Genomic DNA, 20,217 nt, shown 5'->3' with positions numbered 1-20,217 from the left:
ACCATAGCCACTTGCATGCTTGGCATTCTTCTATCCAAGTACTTGAAAAAAAAATTCCCTCCAGCTCCAATTAGAGGAAACCCTGTGGCCAGGGGCAAAGTTGTAACCAGAAAGATTCTGGGGAAGAGGGCAAGGGAAACAAAAGAATTGCAAGTCAGGAATGGCTTGAATGAAATTAGAAAGACATCTGTTTAGTGATCTGGGAAGCCTGATGTGGTGAGCAGGTAGTTTAAGGCAGACCTATGGTGATTGTTAACTCTGCTTTTACTAGCTGTGTGTCCCTGAAAGAAGTAACTGCCTTTGCGGGTCTCACTTTCTTCATCTCTAAGGTTACTGTCTGAGCACCAGAAGCTTGTAGGGGGTCAAGTGAGGTGATGTAAATACAGGATACAGGTGTGAGATACCCAACCCCATCTTCACCTCCATGCTCCTTAATGGAAGAGGAAATTTTCTGGAGGTGGGAATTATATCTAAAGATCCACAACACAGTGTCTTGCTTCTATTAATCATTACTCCATAAATATTTATTGAGAAGAGAAAGAATAAAGATGGCAAAATCTAACTGCCAATTTCTCTCAATCAAATGCTTTGGGTCTTCACTGACACCAAGACAGCCTCCAGAATGTTCATATAGGAAACTCATTTTGTAAATTAATTAAGCTTTAAAAAGAAAAAAATTACTCCCCTTCCTATCTAAACACCTTTATGCAAGGCCTTTACCTCCATTACCTTTAAGTCTCCTCTGTACGCAAAGTGGAAAGGCAAGAATGTACATGTGCATCCAATCCTCTTAGCTTGAGCAGAGCTTGTTGTCATAACTGAGGTGAAGAGGCTGAGGTCCCCAAAGGCGTTTCGGCAGCAAATTCATCCTCAGACTGAAAAATTCCCTGATGTCCATTCCAGTTCTGTGCACTAAAACCCTATGTTCTAGATTCCATGCCATGATCAGGGCCTCCAAAACCTTAAACCTCTCTAACCACCTCTTACTGTAGAAAAAAATATATGTTCCTTTAAGTCCTTCCTGGTTACCTGAATTTGTGAAGGCTAGCTTTTGTGAAAACACAAACATGTTTTCATGTCACAAGGTGAAGTACAATGGATACAAGTACCTGAGTCCAGCAGTGACATGTGGTGTAAACTGGAGGAAGGGGACCACAGAGTTCACATCCTCTCTGCTGTCCAGACAGTCTTTAAAACAGATTATGACCACTGTTGGCGGCATGGTCTGGAGGCTACATGATGACACAAATAACCTTTGTTATGCATGAACTGTAGTGAGACATTTTATGTTAAAGAGGGCAGGCTGTGGAAGACATGACATAATTTTAGTTAAAATTACATTTTTATGAACTTACATTTTGTTTTTAAAATCCCAGCGGAGAAGAATGATTTCTGAGCTATCTTTACCAGGCAGGGTTGCAAATCCTATTCTAAAATTGTCAGAACAAGTTTTATTTCACAGAACAATCATGCCCAGGGCAGCCAAGTAACGATATCGATGACAGTCAAGTCACACCGCAAAAACACTTCATTTTTATTCTGGAGAAATGCACATATGTTAGAGTATTAAATCCAAGGAGAATATAGCTGTGATTTTTTTTTAAATAGGAAAGTAAAAGAAAGCCATAGTTTTCAAATCAAGTGATAATAAACATATCTTTTTCTTCTTTTTACATTTTTTGAACCAATGTAACAGCAGAGTACACATTTTACTATCTATTCTAGAAGGAGATGTACTAGCAAATCGTAGGCAAACTATGACATATTGTATAGTACATTGTGAATTCCGGATTGTATAAAGGTCCAACATATGGAAATTTACAAAGTATTTCATTGTTCTGTGGTTAAAGATAAGTGTTCAGTAACTATCAGGTAGGCATATTCTTTATCTGGGTCTTCCCCTTGCTCCCTACCAATGTGCTTCTCTCTGTGGGACCTGCCTTCCTTCATGACTCTAGAATGACCCTTGCAAATGTCTGCTAGTTCAGGCTTAAGTGGAATTATCTCCCAGTAACATTTGTATTTAAGCTGGAGGCCAGTAAATGATGGCTTTCTTCCCTTTCCCCTAGTCCACTTATATCCAGGGACACCTAAACTGCAAAGCGTCCTGGGCTCTGTGGAGTTTTCCCCAGGCTGAACCCCCTCACTGAATGTGCTTCTGTGTGCCCCTGGTTAGCTGCTACCCCACCCTCATCACAGGCTTTCTCTACAAAGTTTGAGTAGGGCTGAGTGAGTGGAGCGTTGGCTGCCACTTGGAACGATTGCCAGTGCCTCAATTGTTGTTTGGAGGCCATCACATTCGAAAGAAGTGTCACTTTTTATATTTTCCAGTTGATAGATCTAAGCACTTAGAAGAATGCTGTTAGTTGGCTTTCTTCAGACTAAGTTGCAATTAACCATTCAAACACAACTCATGTAGGGTTCATGTGGATGAACGCTACCACCAAACAATGAGACCTCTGTCTAGCACATACTGAAAAATTAAAAAATTCCTCCCAAGTGACATTAAGGCTGACACCCTTCGTTTTCCAAGGAAGCCTGTGTCTACTTCAGAGGGATGCGGGTTTGCTTTAAGCCTCTTGTGTGCCACAGAGTACCTTTGTTTCCCCTCCCTGGGCTGTGCTCATGGCTGAGTCTAAGTGGTGCTTCTGGAGCAAGGGAGGGGCCCCCATCTCACCATATTTAACATATCTGAGGTTGTGGCACTCACACACTGAGGACTTGAGTTTTTTAGAGTATTTTTGGAGACAGCACTTAACAAAACACTTGAGGACCAAAAAACTCAGTTCAGTGAAATTCAACACAACGCACAGGCATGAGGTAATGACCAAGAAGAGGATGAAAATCGTTTTCTCCGTGGGTTTGGAGACGACGCAGTCCACAGTGTTGGGACAAGGCTTCAAATCACACTTCATAAAATAGGGAACACTAAAGCCACCATAGAGCTTGTAAAATAAAACCAGGAAGCCAATTTCAAAACCAGTTTTAACAATGAGGCTGATCAGGTAAGTGTACCACAGGCCCCCATCCATGGTGCCTGGGCTGACATAGAGTTTCTTCCTGTGCCTTTTCTCTCTACCCTCACGATAGGCTACATGTAGAACCACCAGAAGTGAAGGCGTGGAGACCACGATCAGTTGTAAGGCCCAAAGTCTGACCTGGGAGATGGGGAAGAAGTAGTCAAAACACACATTTTCACAACCAGGCTGTCTAACGTTGCACTCAAACTCTTTCTGCTCATCTTTCCATACATGCTCTGCCGCCACCATGTAGACCAGCAAACGGAAGATGAACGTGACCGCCAGCCAGATCCGCCCGATCCCAGTGGAGTATTTATTTACTCCACTCAGGAGGTCTCTGAGGAACGTCCAACTCATGACTTAGATTCCAAAGAAGGCAATATTCTGCAAAAGAAAACAGTTTCGTCATGATTCATTTACTTCTATCCATTGATCATTTCTACTGTCTTACTTGTAGATTATGGAATTATGGAAGATAAACTTGACTTTTTGCATTATTACAACTCTGGATGTTCAGGGCTCTCTAAGAATCCCATAGGATATGCTTGCTTTCATACAAGGAGGTGACACAGCTGGTCCACAGGACGTAAATGAGCCCATGCCCAGTTTAACTTGGAATTTGGTTTGTCATCCCACACACACTAGCCCATTCCCAGACAAATCCTTCTACTTTTTGGCTTCTCTCTAAGGATGGTTGGGTTCTATGGCTGATCTAGAAAGAATTAGATATGAATCCCAAGGTGACCTTGGTACCTTGAGATATCCCTCACATGCCAGCTTCTCTTTTTTTTTAATGTTCTTTTTTTATTGAAGTATAGTAGATTTACAATATTGTGTTAGTTTCAGGTGTACAGCAAAGTGATTCCTATATATGTTTATTTCAGGTTATTTTCCATTATAGGTTATTATAAGATACTGACTATAGTTCCCTGTGTTCTACAGTAAATCCTTGTTGCTAATCTATTTTATATATGGTCGTGTGTGTCTGTTAATCTCAAACCCTTAATTTATCCCTTCCCACCCTTTTCCTTTTTGGTAACCATAAGTTTGTTTTCTATGTCTGTGAGTCTATTTCTGTGTATTAATTTTTGGATTCCACACATTGAAGTTGTAGTCTCTACTCACTTTCTCTAATTTGTCAGTGCCCGTCCCTAATCCCTAAAGGTTATTCCCTGTCCCTACCGCCTCCTGTGTCCCGTATCTCATCCCAGCTGCTTGCCTACAATTTGATAGTGAGAAGTGAGGCTCTCCACTATGAACTCCCTCAAACTCATGCTCCCTCATCCCTCCAGATCTACTTACATCGGTGCCCAACTTACCTTCTTTACCCAGTTTGGAGGGAGAGGGTTGGTCTCTTCTCACCTCAAAATGATCATGATCATTCCAGCTCTAATCCCATTCTTGATCTACCCATTTCCCCTGCTCTGAATTCTGTGTCTTCACCCTCCACTGCTCCCTTCCTCTCAGTGTATAAACGTGCTGAAGTGTTGTCCATTTTTAGTGGGGGAATCTTCACAGCTTCTCTTTCTGACAACCTCTATCTTTATCCCTTATTTCTACTTCCTCAACTATTATTTACTCATCAACTCACTGAGTCTAGTTTTTCTTCTCAGCATTGCACTTAACTTCAACTACCTCTCAATTACCAAGTGTTCTGGACGCTTCAAATCTCCTTTAATTTTCCTGTGGTGTTTGATGCTGTTGCCTGCACTTGTGTTTTTGAAACTCTTTCAGCCTTGATTTCCATACCACTCTCCCCGCTCTTTCTGTTATTCTGATCCTCTTGATTGTACCATCTTGGTTGTCTTTGCCCAGCCCTGAACAGCTCTGTCCTCTGCTCTTTTCTCCCTCCATATGCCCTCCCTGCAAAACCTCATGCATTCCTACAGATTCAACTACTGCTTTCAGGTTCTCGTTTCTCAAATCTTAGGCTCCTCCCCAGACTTCCAGATCTCACAGCCTCCTGGCTATTATCTAAATATCCTACAGGCATCTCAAACTTGATATGTCTGTAGTTCAATGTATTATCTGCTCTGCTCTTTGATTTCCTTATGTGGTTAAACAGCATCACTAACGCCCAAGCACCCAGGTCAGAAATCTCATATTCATCCTAGATGCCTCTCTCACGACCCTTTTAAAATTGCTCACCAAGTTCTTCTGATTCCTCCTAAATATCTCTCAAATTCACTTCCAAGTCACTGCTGAGCTCTCTCTCACCCATACAGCCCTCCCACTGCTTTCTACGTCCGGTCTCAGCATCTCCTCCGTTCCCCTCCTAGTACACCCTCAATGCTGCTCAGTTCTCTTGCGCCCCTCTCCGTCTCTTTTGCTCGTTACCCTACAAAAGTGGATAGGAAGCTAGGGAGCCTTCTTTTCCAACTCAGCGACACTGTCTTTCTTGCACTCTTGGCTTCCATCTTGTCATATAACTGAATTCCATGGGCTGGGCAGTGATTTTTCTTTCTTTTTTTTTTTTTTGCGGTACGCGGGCCTCTCACTGCTGTGACCTCTCCCGTTGCGGAGCACAGGCTCCGGACGCGTAGACTCAGCGGCCATGGCTCACGGGCCCAGCCGCTCCGCGGCATGTGGGATCTTTCCGGACCGGGGCACGAACCCGTGTCCCCTGCATCGGCAGGCGGACTCTCAACCACTGCGCCACCAGGGAAGCCCCTGATTTTTGTTTCTTGAGCCTACAGTGTGCTCAGCCTTCTCTGTTTAGTGCTCTTTTGAGTTGGTCTCTCACAACCAGCCTGGAAAGTGGGGTTTTTGTTGGTTTGTCTATGGTGGCGGTTGTGTTGTTCTTTCAGATGAGAAAGCAGACTCTGAAAAATAAAGCCACTTCCCAAGGTCACAAAATAAGAGGCAAAGCAGGGTCCAAATCCAATTTTCGTTACTCTAAAACAGAGTTTCTCAACAGTGGCACCATTGACATTTGGGGCTGGATAATTCTTTGTTCCAGCAGCTGTCCTGTGCATTGTAGGCTGTTTAGCAGCGTCCCTGGCTTCTCCCAGCTAGATGTCAGTAGCACCACCTCCCGCCCTATTTGTGACAACCAGAAATGTCTCCGGACAATTCCAAATGTACACTGGGGAGATGTAGCAAAATCTTTCCAGTTGAAACCATTGCGTCTCTAGTACAATCAGAAGATGTGGACTGGAGCTCCAGGTCTGCCGCTAAGATACTTCATGATTTCTCAGGTGAAAACCTTGCCATTTCAGGTCCTATCTCCTATTACAAAGATGGATTACATCTTGCCTTCTCTATAGACTCCGCCAGAGGAGCATCATGGAAATGATGATGTGAGGGGAACCAGAAGGTAAAGAAAATGGGGATATTGTGATAGTAGTGTTCCTGCCAGAGCTCGTCACATGATCTCCTCCAGAGGGAACATTATGTAACAAGCTCACATGCTAGAACCCTGACATGTATGAAGGTTAAGAGGTATTTTCAGAGACAACAAAGACACATGTACACAATGCCCTATTCAGCAGGGAATAAATACTTCAATGTCCTTGGTTTTCAGAACACAAACAAAATTGTATTAAATAAAAAGGATTCTCAAATCCACCTGAAAGGTTAACATCTCCATGAATTATTAAAACAAAGCCCCAAAGATTAAAAAGGGGACAAAAGGATCTTATGTTTCCCTATGACATGTGTCATTGGGCATTTATCTGTATTATTCAGGAGAATATTTATGTAATGTTGCAAAATATTTAAAAGTACCCTGTTGGACATTTCAGAGAACGGATAAAGGTAAGAGATTTTCTTTTTTTCAAAAAGAAAAGTAATAAGAAAGTGACTGGTGTTTGAATAGGATCAGAAGACACCATCAAATGTGTCAGGACTATGAATTTCACCTGACTAATGTCCATCCTATTTTGAAGTTCTCTGCTAATGGAAAGGCAATGGCTTTCCTCAGGAGGGAGGGGTGTTCTAATATGAGTCCACTTTTAACAGGGGTGGTTTACCATAGCGGATAAGAGCCTGAACACAGTGTTGGACTCCTTGGGTTCAAGTCCAAGTTCATCTGTGACAATAATAGTACCTACCTCATGGGGCTCAAAACAGAGACTGACACACGGTAGGTGCTCAGTAAGCATTATCATTATAATTTTTAGTTTTTCCATTAAAAACCTTTTCTTGGTGTCAGAGTGAAGTCTTTCCAATTGCAAGGTAAGTATATATATTTTTTTTTCTTTTTTTTTTTCTCTAGCTCTGTTCCTATGAAGGATAATAGTTAGGAATCTCCCAGTAATAGCCCTTTAAGCATTTGAAAGCAGTGAAGTCATCAGCTCAACATTTTTATCTCTTAATAATGTAGATTGTCTCCTTATTTTTAAAAAGGGTCTTTAATTTATCCCTTTTATTAAATTACTAAGGATTACTCCCAATTTTTAGAGTTTCCGTTTACTATTTCTAATGTACAAATTATCCTATGACTCTCTCCTTTCTCTTAAAAAGCAGTAGTTAACTGCATAGGAATTTAGTTTGGAAAACATAAATATTTTCAGAAAGTAAAATATTCAATATTCCAATATGAGGAATAATTTTGGAAATTGGAAATTTCCCCCAAACATTTGATCTAAATTAATTTTGTCTGTTATGTATTACAGACAAAATAAGTTGAACAGAGTTCTGTGGAATATGAGTGAAATGTGTATTGGGAAATAATGTGCATGTGTACGTTTCTCTAGGGGGAGTGGATTTAAAGAGGTTGGGGAGAAAGGTTTGAACTTATATTCTGGAGGGCTTAGGACACTTTTTTTTTTTTTAACATCTTCATTGGAGTATAATTGCTTTACAATGGGGTGTTAGTTTCTGCTTTATAACAAAGTGAATCAGTTATACATATACATATGTCCCCATATCTGTTCCCTCTTGTATCTCCCTCCCTCCCACCCTCCCTATCCCACCCCTCTAGGTGGTCACAAAGCACCGAGCTGATCTCCCTGTGCTATGCGGCTGCTTCCCACTAGCTATCTATTTTACATTTGGTAGTGTATATATGTCCATGCCACTCTCTCACTTTGCCCCAGCTTACCCTTCTCCCTCCCTGTGTCCTCAAGTCCATTCTCTACGTCTGCATCTTTATTCCTATCCTGCCCCTAGGTTCTTCAGAACCACTTTTTTTTTTTTTTTTTTTAGATTCCATATATATGTGTTAGCATACGGTACTTGTTTTGCTCTTTCTGACTTACTTCACTCTGTATGACAGACTCTAGGTCCATCCACCTCACTACAAATAACTCAGTTTCGTTTCTTTTTAAGGCTGAGTAATATTCCATTGTATATATGTGCCTCATCTTCTTTATCCATTCATCTGTGGATGGGCACTTAGGTTGCTTCCACGACCTGGCTATTGTATATAGTGCTGCAATGATCATTGTGGTACATGACTCTTTTTGAATTATAGTTTTCTCAGGGTATATGCCCAGTAGCGGGATTGCTGGGTCATATGGTAGTTCTATTTTTAGCTTTTTAAGGAACCTCCATACTGTTATCCATAGTGGCTGTATCAATTTACATTCCTACCAACAGTGCAAGAGGGTTCCCTTTTCTCCACACCCTCTCCAGCCTTTATTGTTTGTAGATTTTTTGATGATGACCATTCTGACTGGTGTGAGGTGATACCTCATTGTAGCCCTGATTTGCATTTCTCTAATGATTGGTGACGTTGAACACATTTTAAAGAAGTTTATTCTTTGTTCTGTGAAAAAAAATGGGAGTGAGAAGAAGGTGCCGGTACAATCAGATTTCCACATGCAAAAGAATGAAGTTGGATCCCTTCCTCACGCCATTAAAAAAATTTAACTCAAAGTGGATCAGTGACAAAAATATAAGAGCAAAACCCTTAAAACTCAAAATCCTCCACCAGCTATTCTAAGGTTCTACTAACTGATTAAGAGAAATTAAGAATAGTATCACAGGCCTCTCTAAAACATGACGTCCTGGAGTGAGAGCACTGTCAGGCTAAATTAAGTAACTCAGAATTTGGAGACAAATACCTCCTTTGAGTGTGAAATGAGTAGAAAACATCATGGGATGTTATTTATAGAAGAAACCCACCCCAGAGAGATCATCTGTCCTGTATTCCTGGGATAACCTGGGAAAATACTAGAAAGTTGGTAGGTATGTAGATTTAAGGGTGTAAGATTATGCAAGACTTCGAACATCAAGAAGAGAATTGGAGGGCTTCCCTGGTGGCACAGTGGTTAAGAATCCGCCTGCCAATGCAGGGGACACGAGTTCGAGGCCTGGTCCGGGAAGATCCCACATGCCGCAGAGCAACTAAGCCCGTGCGCCACAACTACTGAGCCTGTGCTCTAGAGCCTGTGAGCCACAACTACTGAGCCCACATGTCACAACTACTGAAGCCCATGGTCCTAGAGCCTGTGCTCCACAACAAAGACAAGCCACCGCAATGAGAAGCCTGCACGCTGCAATGAAGAGTAGCTCCCACTTGCTGCAACTAGAGAAAGCCCGTGCGCAGCATCGAAGACCTAATGCAGCCAAAAATAAATAAATAAATTTAAAAAAAAAAAAAGGAAGAGAATTGGAAAGGTTTTTCCAATCATAGCAACCAGAAGGTACCTGAGTAAAGTGGGTAGTAAATGAAGAAACAGAGAGAAGACAACCAACCATGTGGTCCTGTGAGCGGCATCAAGACATGGCAGCAAAGGTTCACAAAAAAGTAGAGGTCTGCGTGAAAGATAAGTGAACAGAAACAACCTAAAATGGCATGGACCTGCTAAGAGTCTACACAGTTCTCCGGGTAGGGAGAACACAGTAATGTGCAGACACCACTCTCTTCTGCAACTGAGGATCCTGGGTTTTCTGGGACAACCCCTATTGCAACCATGCTGAGCTATTGTCAGAGCTAGTGAGAATATGCGCAAGTCTTAGGTTTAAAAAATTGAGTCCCAGTAACCATCTGGTAGGACAAGGGTAGCTAATGCATCTGGCTCCTATACATCCTGGATTAAATGTCCATTACAATCATTTGATTCTCATGACTCCAAGTGACCAAGCAACCTTCTGAGGAATTGTTTTCTTGCTGAGATTCCTTAAGCTGTGCAATGAAATCCTCTTGAGATTAGATGCTAGACTTCCAGTCCCTGGAGAGGTGCTTTATAAATCAGGCTTCCTGGGGCTTGGCTCATGTGGATGGGTCCCTTAGGGATGACTCCACTCAGGGTGTACTAACTATAAACCTGAGCTTCTGAGCCTTTGGACCTGAGCACCAGCCCGCCCATTCTTCTCTTATTGCAGGATGAGCCTTTGCCATGCCAGCAACTTCTCGCCACACAGGAGGCTGCACTTCTTGTGTGGTTCAGGCATCAGGAAGCAAGTGACCTCTCTGGGCTCTGAATGGGCACAAACACTGTCCAAGAAATCCTGGCACTGCCAGGAGCAGGGGACCTGCTCTGTCGTTACCAAGGAGTGCTGTTTTGAAACTTGCATTAGAGGGGCACCAGATATCGAATGCCACACACACCACTGGTGACAAGCCCTGAAAAAGCCATCAGCCTCCATACCCAGCTTCTTTTGCTTCTCAGTAATAATAATACCTTGGATATTATTATCCCTGGATAGTGCTTGACCGTTTCCAAAACATCTCACAGCCTCTCATCTGACCCCCACCCCATCTTCTGTAGTAGGCAGTGAGCGGTAGGACCCTTAATGCACTGATGAAGAAACCAAAACTCAGGGACGTGGCTTGTCCACAACACGCAGTAATCAGTAGAAAATCCAGCAGGAGAAGCCAGGTCCTGCAGGATGGGTCTCCAGCTCCCCCTGGAGCTAATTTCTGTCCAACCTTGCACACAAATCATTTAACCCCCAAAGAAAACAGTTTCCTCTCGGGGACCTCTTTCCATCTCTGAGGCCCATAGAACATTCTGACACGTGTGAACACTTTAACCCCTTGTTCGATTTTAAGGCATTTTCATTTTTAGAGATGGCCTATTTGGGAAATGCCCAAAGCAGAAAGTTTCTCAACCCAGGACGTGTGGCTCCTGAAGGGCTGTTGTTAGATTCTCAAGGGTCTATGAGAAGAGTACGTGTGTGTGCTTTTGGTCTAGGATCTTCAAACAAGCCAACAGAAGCACCGCTGAATGACCAGCTCATAACAAGGGCAGCCTCAGGATTTCAGCACTCCTATTTACGTGTTTGGCAAACTACACAGCCTTCGGGCCAAATCCAGCCCACCACCTGTTTTGTAAATAAAGTTTTTTGGGACACAGCCATGCCCATTCATTTACGATTGTCTTTGGGCGGCTTTTATGCCCAAACAGCAGAGTTGAGTAGTTGCAATAGAGATAAAGCTGCTCTCAAAGCCTAAAATATTAACTATCAGGCCTTCTGCAGAAAATGTTTATTGGCCTCTGATATATAAATCATGTTTAAAAGCATCTTGCAACCAAGTTGCAGAACTTTAATCACCTAGGCCTGTGAGCAGCAGCACAGGATGGGTTGTGCTCAGGAAAAAGCCACATGAAGCCACAGGGAGAGCCGCGGGAGCCAAGGTGCTGGTGGCTAGAATGGGGACGGGTGGTGGATGAAGCAGCCAGGACCAGCCCGGCACGTCAAGCTGGCCCATCACGAGGGCTCCGCAGTCAGAATCTCATTCTCGCCATGAGTAGCGATTTCATTTCAGCAAAACGACATCTTTTGTCTGCTAAACTTTAATTGGTTTAAATTTAATTTATTGGTTTCACAACGTTTGGTTTTTCTTTTGTAAATATAGCCCCATAAAAGCCATAAGTCTAAAGATTAGCCTGTAGATGTAAAATTATTTTACGCCTAATTTTATGTTTTGTACATATCAATAACTATACTAAAACTTGAATTGTCGATACTGAGGGTCCATAAGCAGTGCTGAGTAGAACAGTACCCACCCAGGCTGACACGTGTCCATATGTACCACGTGCCTGGTATTTCATTTTCCTGTGTGAATAAAGGCATTGCCATTTTCAGAGGACCCCCTCTTAGGAACAGTGCAAAGGTTGTCCTCAGGCCACACAGAAAAGGCCACTGAAGCGTCCTAGGCTGTGCCTCTGTGCTCCCATCAGCTCACTTAAATCAGTCCACACCCTGTGCTCAGGCCAGGCTTCTGTCCTGGTCACAGGCTCCCAAAGCCCTTGTCATCCACACGTTCCAAATGGGCAACTTTACTTAGCGGCAGCTCATCCAGAAAGGGCATCAGTGATGCGGCACAAAACTGAAAAGCAGTATGTCTAAGTCTGTCATAATTAGGATTCCTTCCCTGAGGGAAACTTTTGGGAAAGAGGTAATAACTACCCAATTACAAGAAATGGCATTTTCCCATTAAATAAACAAATCCTACCATAAGAGAAATAAGCTTAACTTACCTCTTGACACAGATGTGAAGATTAAAAAGAAATCCAGTCCGCTGCTCATTCCATTTAAAAAAACATGAGTTGATTATATCATTTCCCTGAGAGGGAACTGGTGTTTTAAGCTGAGGAAAATGGAGTCCAGTGGTTTCCAAGGTAGTGTAAGCAGAACAGGTGTAACCTGATCATTTGTTTTGGCTCATAACTTTGATGTGAATTCTTATGTCTCTGCTGTTTAAAATATATGTTAAAAGAGAAGTGAAACTGAAAAACCAATTCAAAGCCACTGACGTACACGCAGTTCATTGAACATGCCTTTTTATAAAACCTTGTCATCATCTAAACAAAGAAGCTGGGACAATGAGGGAGGATGTTTCATCTCTTTAAATGATTTCCCAAGGTTATTTATCAAAAGCCATCTACGGGGAAAAAATAGGCAAAAGAACAATTTAAGTCAATCTATCTTTGATGAGCTTATTTTAACTTCACTTCATGGGTCATAATCTTAGAAGTCCAGAAAGTAAAAGGCATAGTAAAAATCACTTTTCTAAACCCAGGAAGCATTGATAACAGACATTTTCTATATATATAACAAACAGAGAGAAAGAAAAAGTACTTTTATCTTTTTATGGAGCCATTTCTAGGCATGAGTTTAGCTAAAATTAAAGACGTGCAGAAATGAAAATGAAATCCTTTTCCTCTTGGAATAAGAATAACTTAGAAACAGAATTTTACAGTTGGAAATGATATTAGATGTCATGAAATTGAATGCCTTCATTTTAGAGATGAGAAAACAGAACCACTGAGAGCAGCCTGTTGCAGGTCCCAGAGCCAGTATATGAAGTGTAGAAAAGAGCTGGGCAGGAAACCCAAGTCCCAGACTTTTGCACTGTCATAGCCACCTCCACAGACCAGGTGGATTTCTGTTCTCTCTTACTGCTCTTAACATTCGTGACCTTTATAATTATTCCATATATTCATATATTTAATCCAAAATTCAAAGAGGACTGCAGTTTATTTTGAAAAAACATTGATCTACATTATTAATTATATTACTGGATAATTACTGGATAAACCTCTTCCATACCCAATAAAGCAAATCTTGTTTGATTTGGTTTTAACAGAGAGATCCCAGGATCCTAGAATACTGACCCGGTTTCCAAAGAGTTGATATCACGATAAGATCCCAAAGCCTTATCTCTGGAATTGATCATCCCTTTTAGTTCCCATTCCTTTGTTTAGCACTTATCAAACTTCATCCGTGACCTTAAAAACGTTACCTGATTGTACTGAGACAACTTCTGCCAGGAATAATTGGTCTGAGGTGGCTTGTTGTTAGGGCAACCTTCAGGGTGGCCTTACTGAATCCCCAAGCACTAATGATTCAGAAGATCCCAGCCTTCCAGTAACGTCAGCACTAACCCAAACAAAGGTAGCATACGATGACCCAGTATGGCAGAGGTGTAGTTTTCTAGACGAAGGTCCCTGTCCTCAAGGATCATGTAGCATCTTGCACACCAGCTAGGGGAGGGAGAAATTGCTGGGCTGAGGGGGCTATCAGGAGAGGTTCTATAGAAGAAGAGGATATGGGTTGTATCTTTGTGGAGCAAGAGGCTTGTTCTTACATGGGTGTGTCCTGGACACAGTGCCTCCGATGAACCTGACACCTTCTCAGTTATGCTCACGATGCTTTCAGTGTTTTTGACAAAGAGATTTCATTCTCCCCGCTCCATTTTTTGTTTGGAAGAAGCAAACATAATAAGGACTGCAAAAGGAGTGACGTGTTGTAGTAGAAATAACACCATCTTGAAGTCAGAACGCTAAGGGTGGGGAGAGGTAAGAGAAGCCAGAGCTGGAAAGAGAATGGAATGAATGCTGTTTGTTCACCTTGTTCTCCTCTGCTTTCTCTTCACTGTGAGAATGTGTCCCTGCAGGACGTCAGCATGAGCAGAGCCCAGAACATGGAGGGAGTATAAGTCAGAGCCCTCAAATGTCCAGCGTGGCCCCCTGGATGAACCACACTGGGGTGGACGCTGCAGGAAAACCTGCTTGAGGATCGCTGTGTTAATAAAGACAACAGAGGTGTGTCGAATGCAGAGCCATATGAGAAGAACACGACCAAGGTCTAAGCGTTAACATCACAGCTGGCGGCAGTGATGGACGTATAAGCACTCCTGTGCATTGGGAACCCTCACGCACAGAGTACTGTGCTCTGAGCTTGACTTTTATTGTTTCTTACCATAATGTCTCTTCCGAGGGAGGTCAGGAGTCTTTTCTCCTCACTTTAGACAGAGCTGGAGCACCGCGTTTTTTCTGGCCTCCGTAAGACCTTTGACAAGCTCAAGTAGGTCTAGAAGACAGTGACCAGAGTGGAGAGGGTGTCTCTAAATAAGTCTTGAAAATATGGATTGGAGGTATTTAGCCTGGAGAGGCAAGGTTCAAGGGGATTACTTATCAGAATTTGTGTCAATTCTCTATTAAAATGTTTTTTTGCAACAGTACAGATCCCACAGACTGGAGTTCAGACAAACCAGGGTTGGAATCCGGAGCTGTTTTTTACTTAACTTCATGAACTTGCTCAAGGTGCTTGAGTTTTCTGAGCCTCAATTTCCTTGTCTGCAAAATGGGAAAGGCATTCCCTTTTTTGGTTTCCTTATAATGCTTAAATGAAATAATAACTGCTCAATAAATAGTAGCTGTTGTTATCTATGTCCACTGAAAGCAACGCTGACTTTGGGTTGTGAGATTTCCTGTAAAAACAAAATGGGACCAGAAATGAGAGAAGTATGCATAGACTCGAAAAACAAAAAAATTACCTTTTGCACTGGGCAGCAAAGCACATATGGGGAGAACTGCCTCTGCATCTCCGAACAATTGCTTTCCAGTACAATTTGTGAACACAAGATACTTACATGAAGAAGTAGTACCCATCCCTTTTTTTTTCTTTTTTAAAATTTTTATTGGAGTATAGTTGACTTACAATGTTGTGTTAGTTTCTGCTGTACAGCAAAGTGAATCAGTTATACACATACGTATATTCAGTCTTTTTAAGATTCTTTTCCCATATAGGTCATTACGAAGTAATGAGTAGAGTTCCTTGTGCTATAGAGTAGGTCCTTATTAGTTATCTATTTTATATATAATGGTGGGTATATGTCAGTCCCAATTCCCAATTTATCCCTCCCCTCTTCCCCCACTGGTAACCATAAGATTGTTTTCTACATCTGTAACTCTATTTCTGTTTTGTAAATAAGTTCATTTGTACCATTTTTTTAGATTCCACATGTAAGCAATATAATACGATATTTGTCCTTCTCTGACTTACTTCACTCAGTATGACAATATCTAGGTCCATCCATGTTGCTGCAAATGGCATTATTTCATTCTTTTTCACGGCTAATATCCCATTGTATATAGGTACCACATCTTCTTTATTCATTCCTCTGTCGATAGACATTTGGGTTGCTTCCATGTCCTGGCTATGGTAAATAATGCTGCAATGAACACTGGTACATATGTCTTTTTGAATTATGGTTTTCTCAGGGTATTTGCCCAGTAGTGAGATTGCTGGGTCATATGGTAGTTCTATTTTTAGTTTTTTAAGGAACTTCCATACTGTTCTCCATAGTGACTGTATCAATTTACATTCCCACCAACAATGCAAGAGGGTTCCCTTTTCTCCACACCCTCTCCAGCATTTATTGTTTGTAGATTTTTTGATGATGGCCGTTCTGACCGGTGTGAGGTGATACCTCATTGTAGTTTTGATTTGCATTTCTCTAATAATTAGTAATATTGAGCATCTTTTCATGTGCTTTTTGGCCATTTGTATTTCTTCTTTGGAGAAATGTTTATTTAGATCTTCTGCCCATTTTTTGATTGAGCTGCATGAGCTGTTTGTACAGTTTGGAAATTAATCCCTTGTCAGTCACTTTGTTTGCAAATATTTTCTCCCATTCTGTCGGTTGTCTTTTCATTTTGTTTATGGTTTCCTTTGCTGGGTAAAAGCATTTGAGTTTAAGTAGGTCCCACTTGTTTATTTTTGTTTCTATTTCCATTTCTCTAGGAGGTGGGTCAAAAAAGATATTGCTGCGATTTATGTCAGAGGGTGTTCTGCCTATGTTTCCCTCTAAGAGTTTGATAGTATCTGGCCTTACATTTAGGTCTTTAATCCACTTTGAGTTTATTTTTGTGTATGGTGTTAGGGAGTGTTCTAATTTCGTTCTTTTTTTTTTTCTTTTTTTAAATCAAGTGCTTATTAGGAGGAAAAGGGGTACATGTAGAGAGACACACGGGCCAACTCAGGGAGAGAGTCACCTCTAATTTCATTCTTATAATGTGGGATGTTAGTTCCCTGACCAGGGATTGAACCTGCGCCCCCTGCAGTGGAAGCGCAGAGTCTTAACCACTGGACCACCAGGGAAGTCCCTACTCATCTCTTTCTAACATGGCAATTCTCAGTTATACCAGGAGCTCATGGGAGTTTTTAGCATCTAGAGCAACTCCAGGAACACAATAAATATTTCTTATGTATTTATTTATTGGAGTATAGTTGATTTACAATATTGTGTTAGTTTCAGGTGTACAGCACACTGATTCAGTTATACATACGTATTTTTTCAGATTCTTTTCCCTTATAGGTTATTACAAAATACTGAGTATAGCTCCCTGTGCTATACAGTAGGTCCTTGTTGCTTATCTGTTTTACATACGGTAGTGTGTATATGTTAATCCCATACTCCTAATTTATCTGTCCCCTCTCTAAATATTTCTCGGTAATGGTTGATGGGAGCAATATCAAGTGCTTCTGAGGTTTCACATTCTGGTGAGAATAAGCTGAAGGGTTCTGTGGCTGCCTCTTACCCTGGTGCTTCGTCTTAACTTCTGACTGATGTAGGGAAGGATTGAGGAAAAATGCTTCGTGGGTACAGAATAGCCGAGGCATCAGAAAGGTCCCATTTCTATACCTAAAATGAGTTTTCAACATTTTTCAAGGGAAAATGTGAGCATCATTTCCTGATTGTAACCACTGCTAAATCAGCCCTTTCTGGACCCAGTTGCACGATGGGCTTGTCCCACACCAGGCGGCCGTCAGCAGAGACACAGCTCCCGGCCCCATCTAGGCACCGCATCTCCCCCCAGGTCACTGAAAGCACTCGCATTTTCAATATTTGCACTTAAAGCATCAAATATTTTCTAAGCATTTTCCACGTCCAGGAAATGTTTGAGATCTTGTTTTTCCTAAGAAAAAGAAAGTCACATATTCCCTAGCATCAGTCTAGCCACCAGGCTTTCAAAGCTTTCAGGGTTTGAGGGGGCTCTAAGTTAATCAAGCCATGTCCTCTAAACAAATATTACACTTGTATGCCAGATAAGCCTAGGTTTTCATCTCTCTTCCCTTATTATTTGAATTTTCTTTAAGAAAAGCAATAATATGAATGGCTTTGTGTGCATGTAATCGTTAATGCAGATGTTGGAGAATAAACAACAAATGTGTATCTTCTCCATCAATTTTTGCCAAATAGTTCCTAATTTAATCACTTGCATGCCTCCCCACCCTTCCAAAAAATAATATTATTTTAATAGTTAAATTCTAGATTGGAGACACAAATATAGGCAACAAAATCCCATTGTGTATAGAAGATCTATAGAAATCTGTAAATGTACCCTAGAGATTAATAATATGAAATAGAAATAAATACATACATGAGTAAGGATCTCCCACCCCACGGTGGCTGGAATACTCATTGCAACTGTAACTTCATTATGTGCTTGTAATTGTTAGCTCGATTGTCTCGCAGCAGTGTGCAAGTATTGGGTAACAGTGTCTGACATGTAATAGGCATTTAATAATGTTAGTTAAATTTAGGATTGAAAAGGCAAGTAATGAATAATAGTTGATGAAATGATTTGAGATTCCCGCATGAAAGGGGATCTCAGTAGGTTAAAAGTAGGAGCTGTTGGTTATTTCAGCTGAATAGATGGGTAAAAATATTAAGACAAACATACATAACTATAGATGATGAAATAATTAGGTCAAATACTTCCTCCAGTGCTTGACTAAACTTAAAAAAAATCACAACAAAACCCAACGCAGATAAAAAAGTACCTTGGACATATTTTTTTGTGGTTCAGAGAAGTACACACTTTAAATTCCATTCAGGGCTTAATGTCTGTGGATTGACAACCGTTCTAAGTTTTGATGCCTACGTATGCTTACCTTGTGCTCCTTGCAGTATAATAAACACAGTTAATTTTACACACAGCCTGCATATGGTTGTACATAGAAGTAAGACTATGGCACCCAGAGCCAATGCTTCACAGCCACAGCCTGAACCCCAGGGACTGTTCACCATCTCTAGCCTTTCGGAAAATCTGAAAAGGAAACCCAGCATGCGTAATGACTTCTGTCAGGCGTTTGAGAACGAGAAGAAAGATTGTTGGGGGAGTACCACTACACACCCGCCAAAATGACTAAAATTAAAAAGACAGACAATATTAAGTTTTGGTAGGAATATGCGTATACTGCTGGTGAGAGTATAAATTGGTGCAATCACTTTGGAAACTGTTAAATGTAATAAAATTGAACATACACCCACTGATGACTCAGCAATTCCAATCCCAGCTGTATACATATGTGCATCAAAATACACTAACATTCATAACAGCATTATTCATCATAGTCTCAAACTGTAAACACCCAAATGGCCACCAACATAAGAATGGGTACATGAATTGTGATGTATTCGTATTGTCAACCTCCTTGTTGATCAAGCACAGCTTACAGTCTTGGTAGTGTCTCTAAGTGGGGAAATTAGGGAAGAGTATTTGTAGGATTTGGGATTCTGGGCTCACAAGGTTTATGCCAGGTCTTTCAAGGTGGGAAACTGGTTGGGACTAGGTCAAGTTCATGACACTATATTTTAGGATTGGTGGTCATAGCAAAGCAACATTCTGCAGATGAGTTTTATGAAGAGAAAACAATTGTCCTGATAAGTGAGTTGTTTACCCAGATTGGAAAACTGTTTGCTTATAGAAATCGGTTGGCAAAAATTTCCTGATGCAAACAGTAAACTTCTTTATTGATCTGCTATTGTATCTTCCTAATCTGGCTAATCTCAGCTATCAGTCCCATCAGTTAAGTTCATGCTGAGGCAGGAAATCTCACTTCTCAGGAGAATGCAATACTATATAGCAATGGAAATGAACCACAGACTGATAAATGCATCAATATGAATGAATTTTAAAACATAATAGTTAAAAAATTAATATATGGTGATAGAAGTTGAAATAGCGGTTGCCAGAGAAGGGGTTGGATAGTGACAGAGAGGAGGTTTGGTGTGGTTCTGGGATGCTCTTCTGGGATATTCTAGCTCCTATTCTGGGTGGTGGTCACTTGAGTGTGTACACTTTGTGAGTATCCACCAAGCTGTTCACTTAGAATTTGTATACTTTCCTTCAATTAAACAAAAAGATTACTTAAAAAATAGAGGTGAGTAAAGGAAAGGCTTCAATTCTAGCACCAGGTTATATTAAATAATTGGTATTGAAAGTAAGTACAACAATATTAAAGAAAATCTGGACAAAAGAAAAGAATTCCTCGTAATTACACAATCCTGTAACCCTGCTTGCCTTGATTCACCTGCTTTCCGTTATTCTGTGCCTGTGTCACTTTGCTTTACTCCATCAGGCCTCCAGGACCTAATGGCAGAGCATGCTTTCCCTGCCTGCCCATCCAATTGTATTGATCAAAGCTCTACACCCCTTCTGCAAACAAACAAACATTGTACAATATGCCGTTCACGATGTTCTGTTAGACTCTGGGGTCTCTCCCTAAA

At 41.2% G+C, this 20,217-nt stretch overlaps 1 protein-coding gene across 1 annotated transcript; it reads right to left on the bottom strand.

Annotated features, from left to right (window-relative positions):
* Nucleotides 1-2,570: 2,570 nt before the first annotated feature.
* GJB7 (gap junction protein beta 7) lies at nt 2,571-3,377 on the bottom strand. Its single transcript, XM_060030612.1, has one exon. It carries the CDS (start codon nt 3,375-3,377, stop codon nt 2,571-2,573), a length of 807 nt encoding a protein of 268 aa, XP_059886595.1.
* Between the last annotated feature and the right edge of the window lie 16,840 nt (nt 3,378-20,217).

Source organism: Delphinus delphis, chromosome 14 (genome assembly GCF_949987515.2).
Source record: "Delphinus delphis chromosome 14, mDelDel1.2, whole genome shotgun sequence".
Classification (NCBI taxonomy): domain Eukaryota; kingdom Metazoa; phylum Chordata; class Mammalia; order Artiodactyla; family Delphinidae; genus Delphinus; species Delphinus delphis.
The sequence above is the reverse complement of the archived record's forward strand: the minus strand, read 5'-3'. Positions and strand labels throughout refer to the sequence as shown.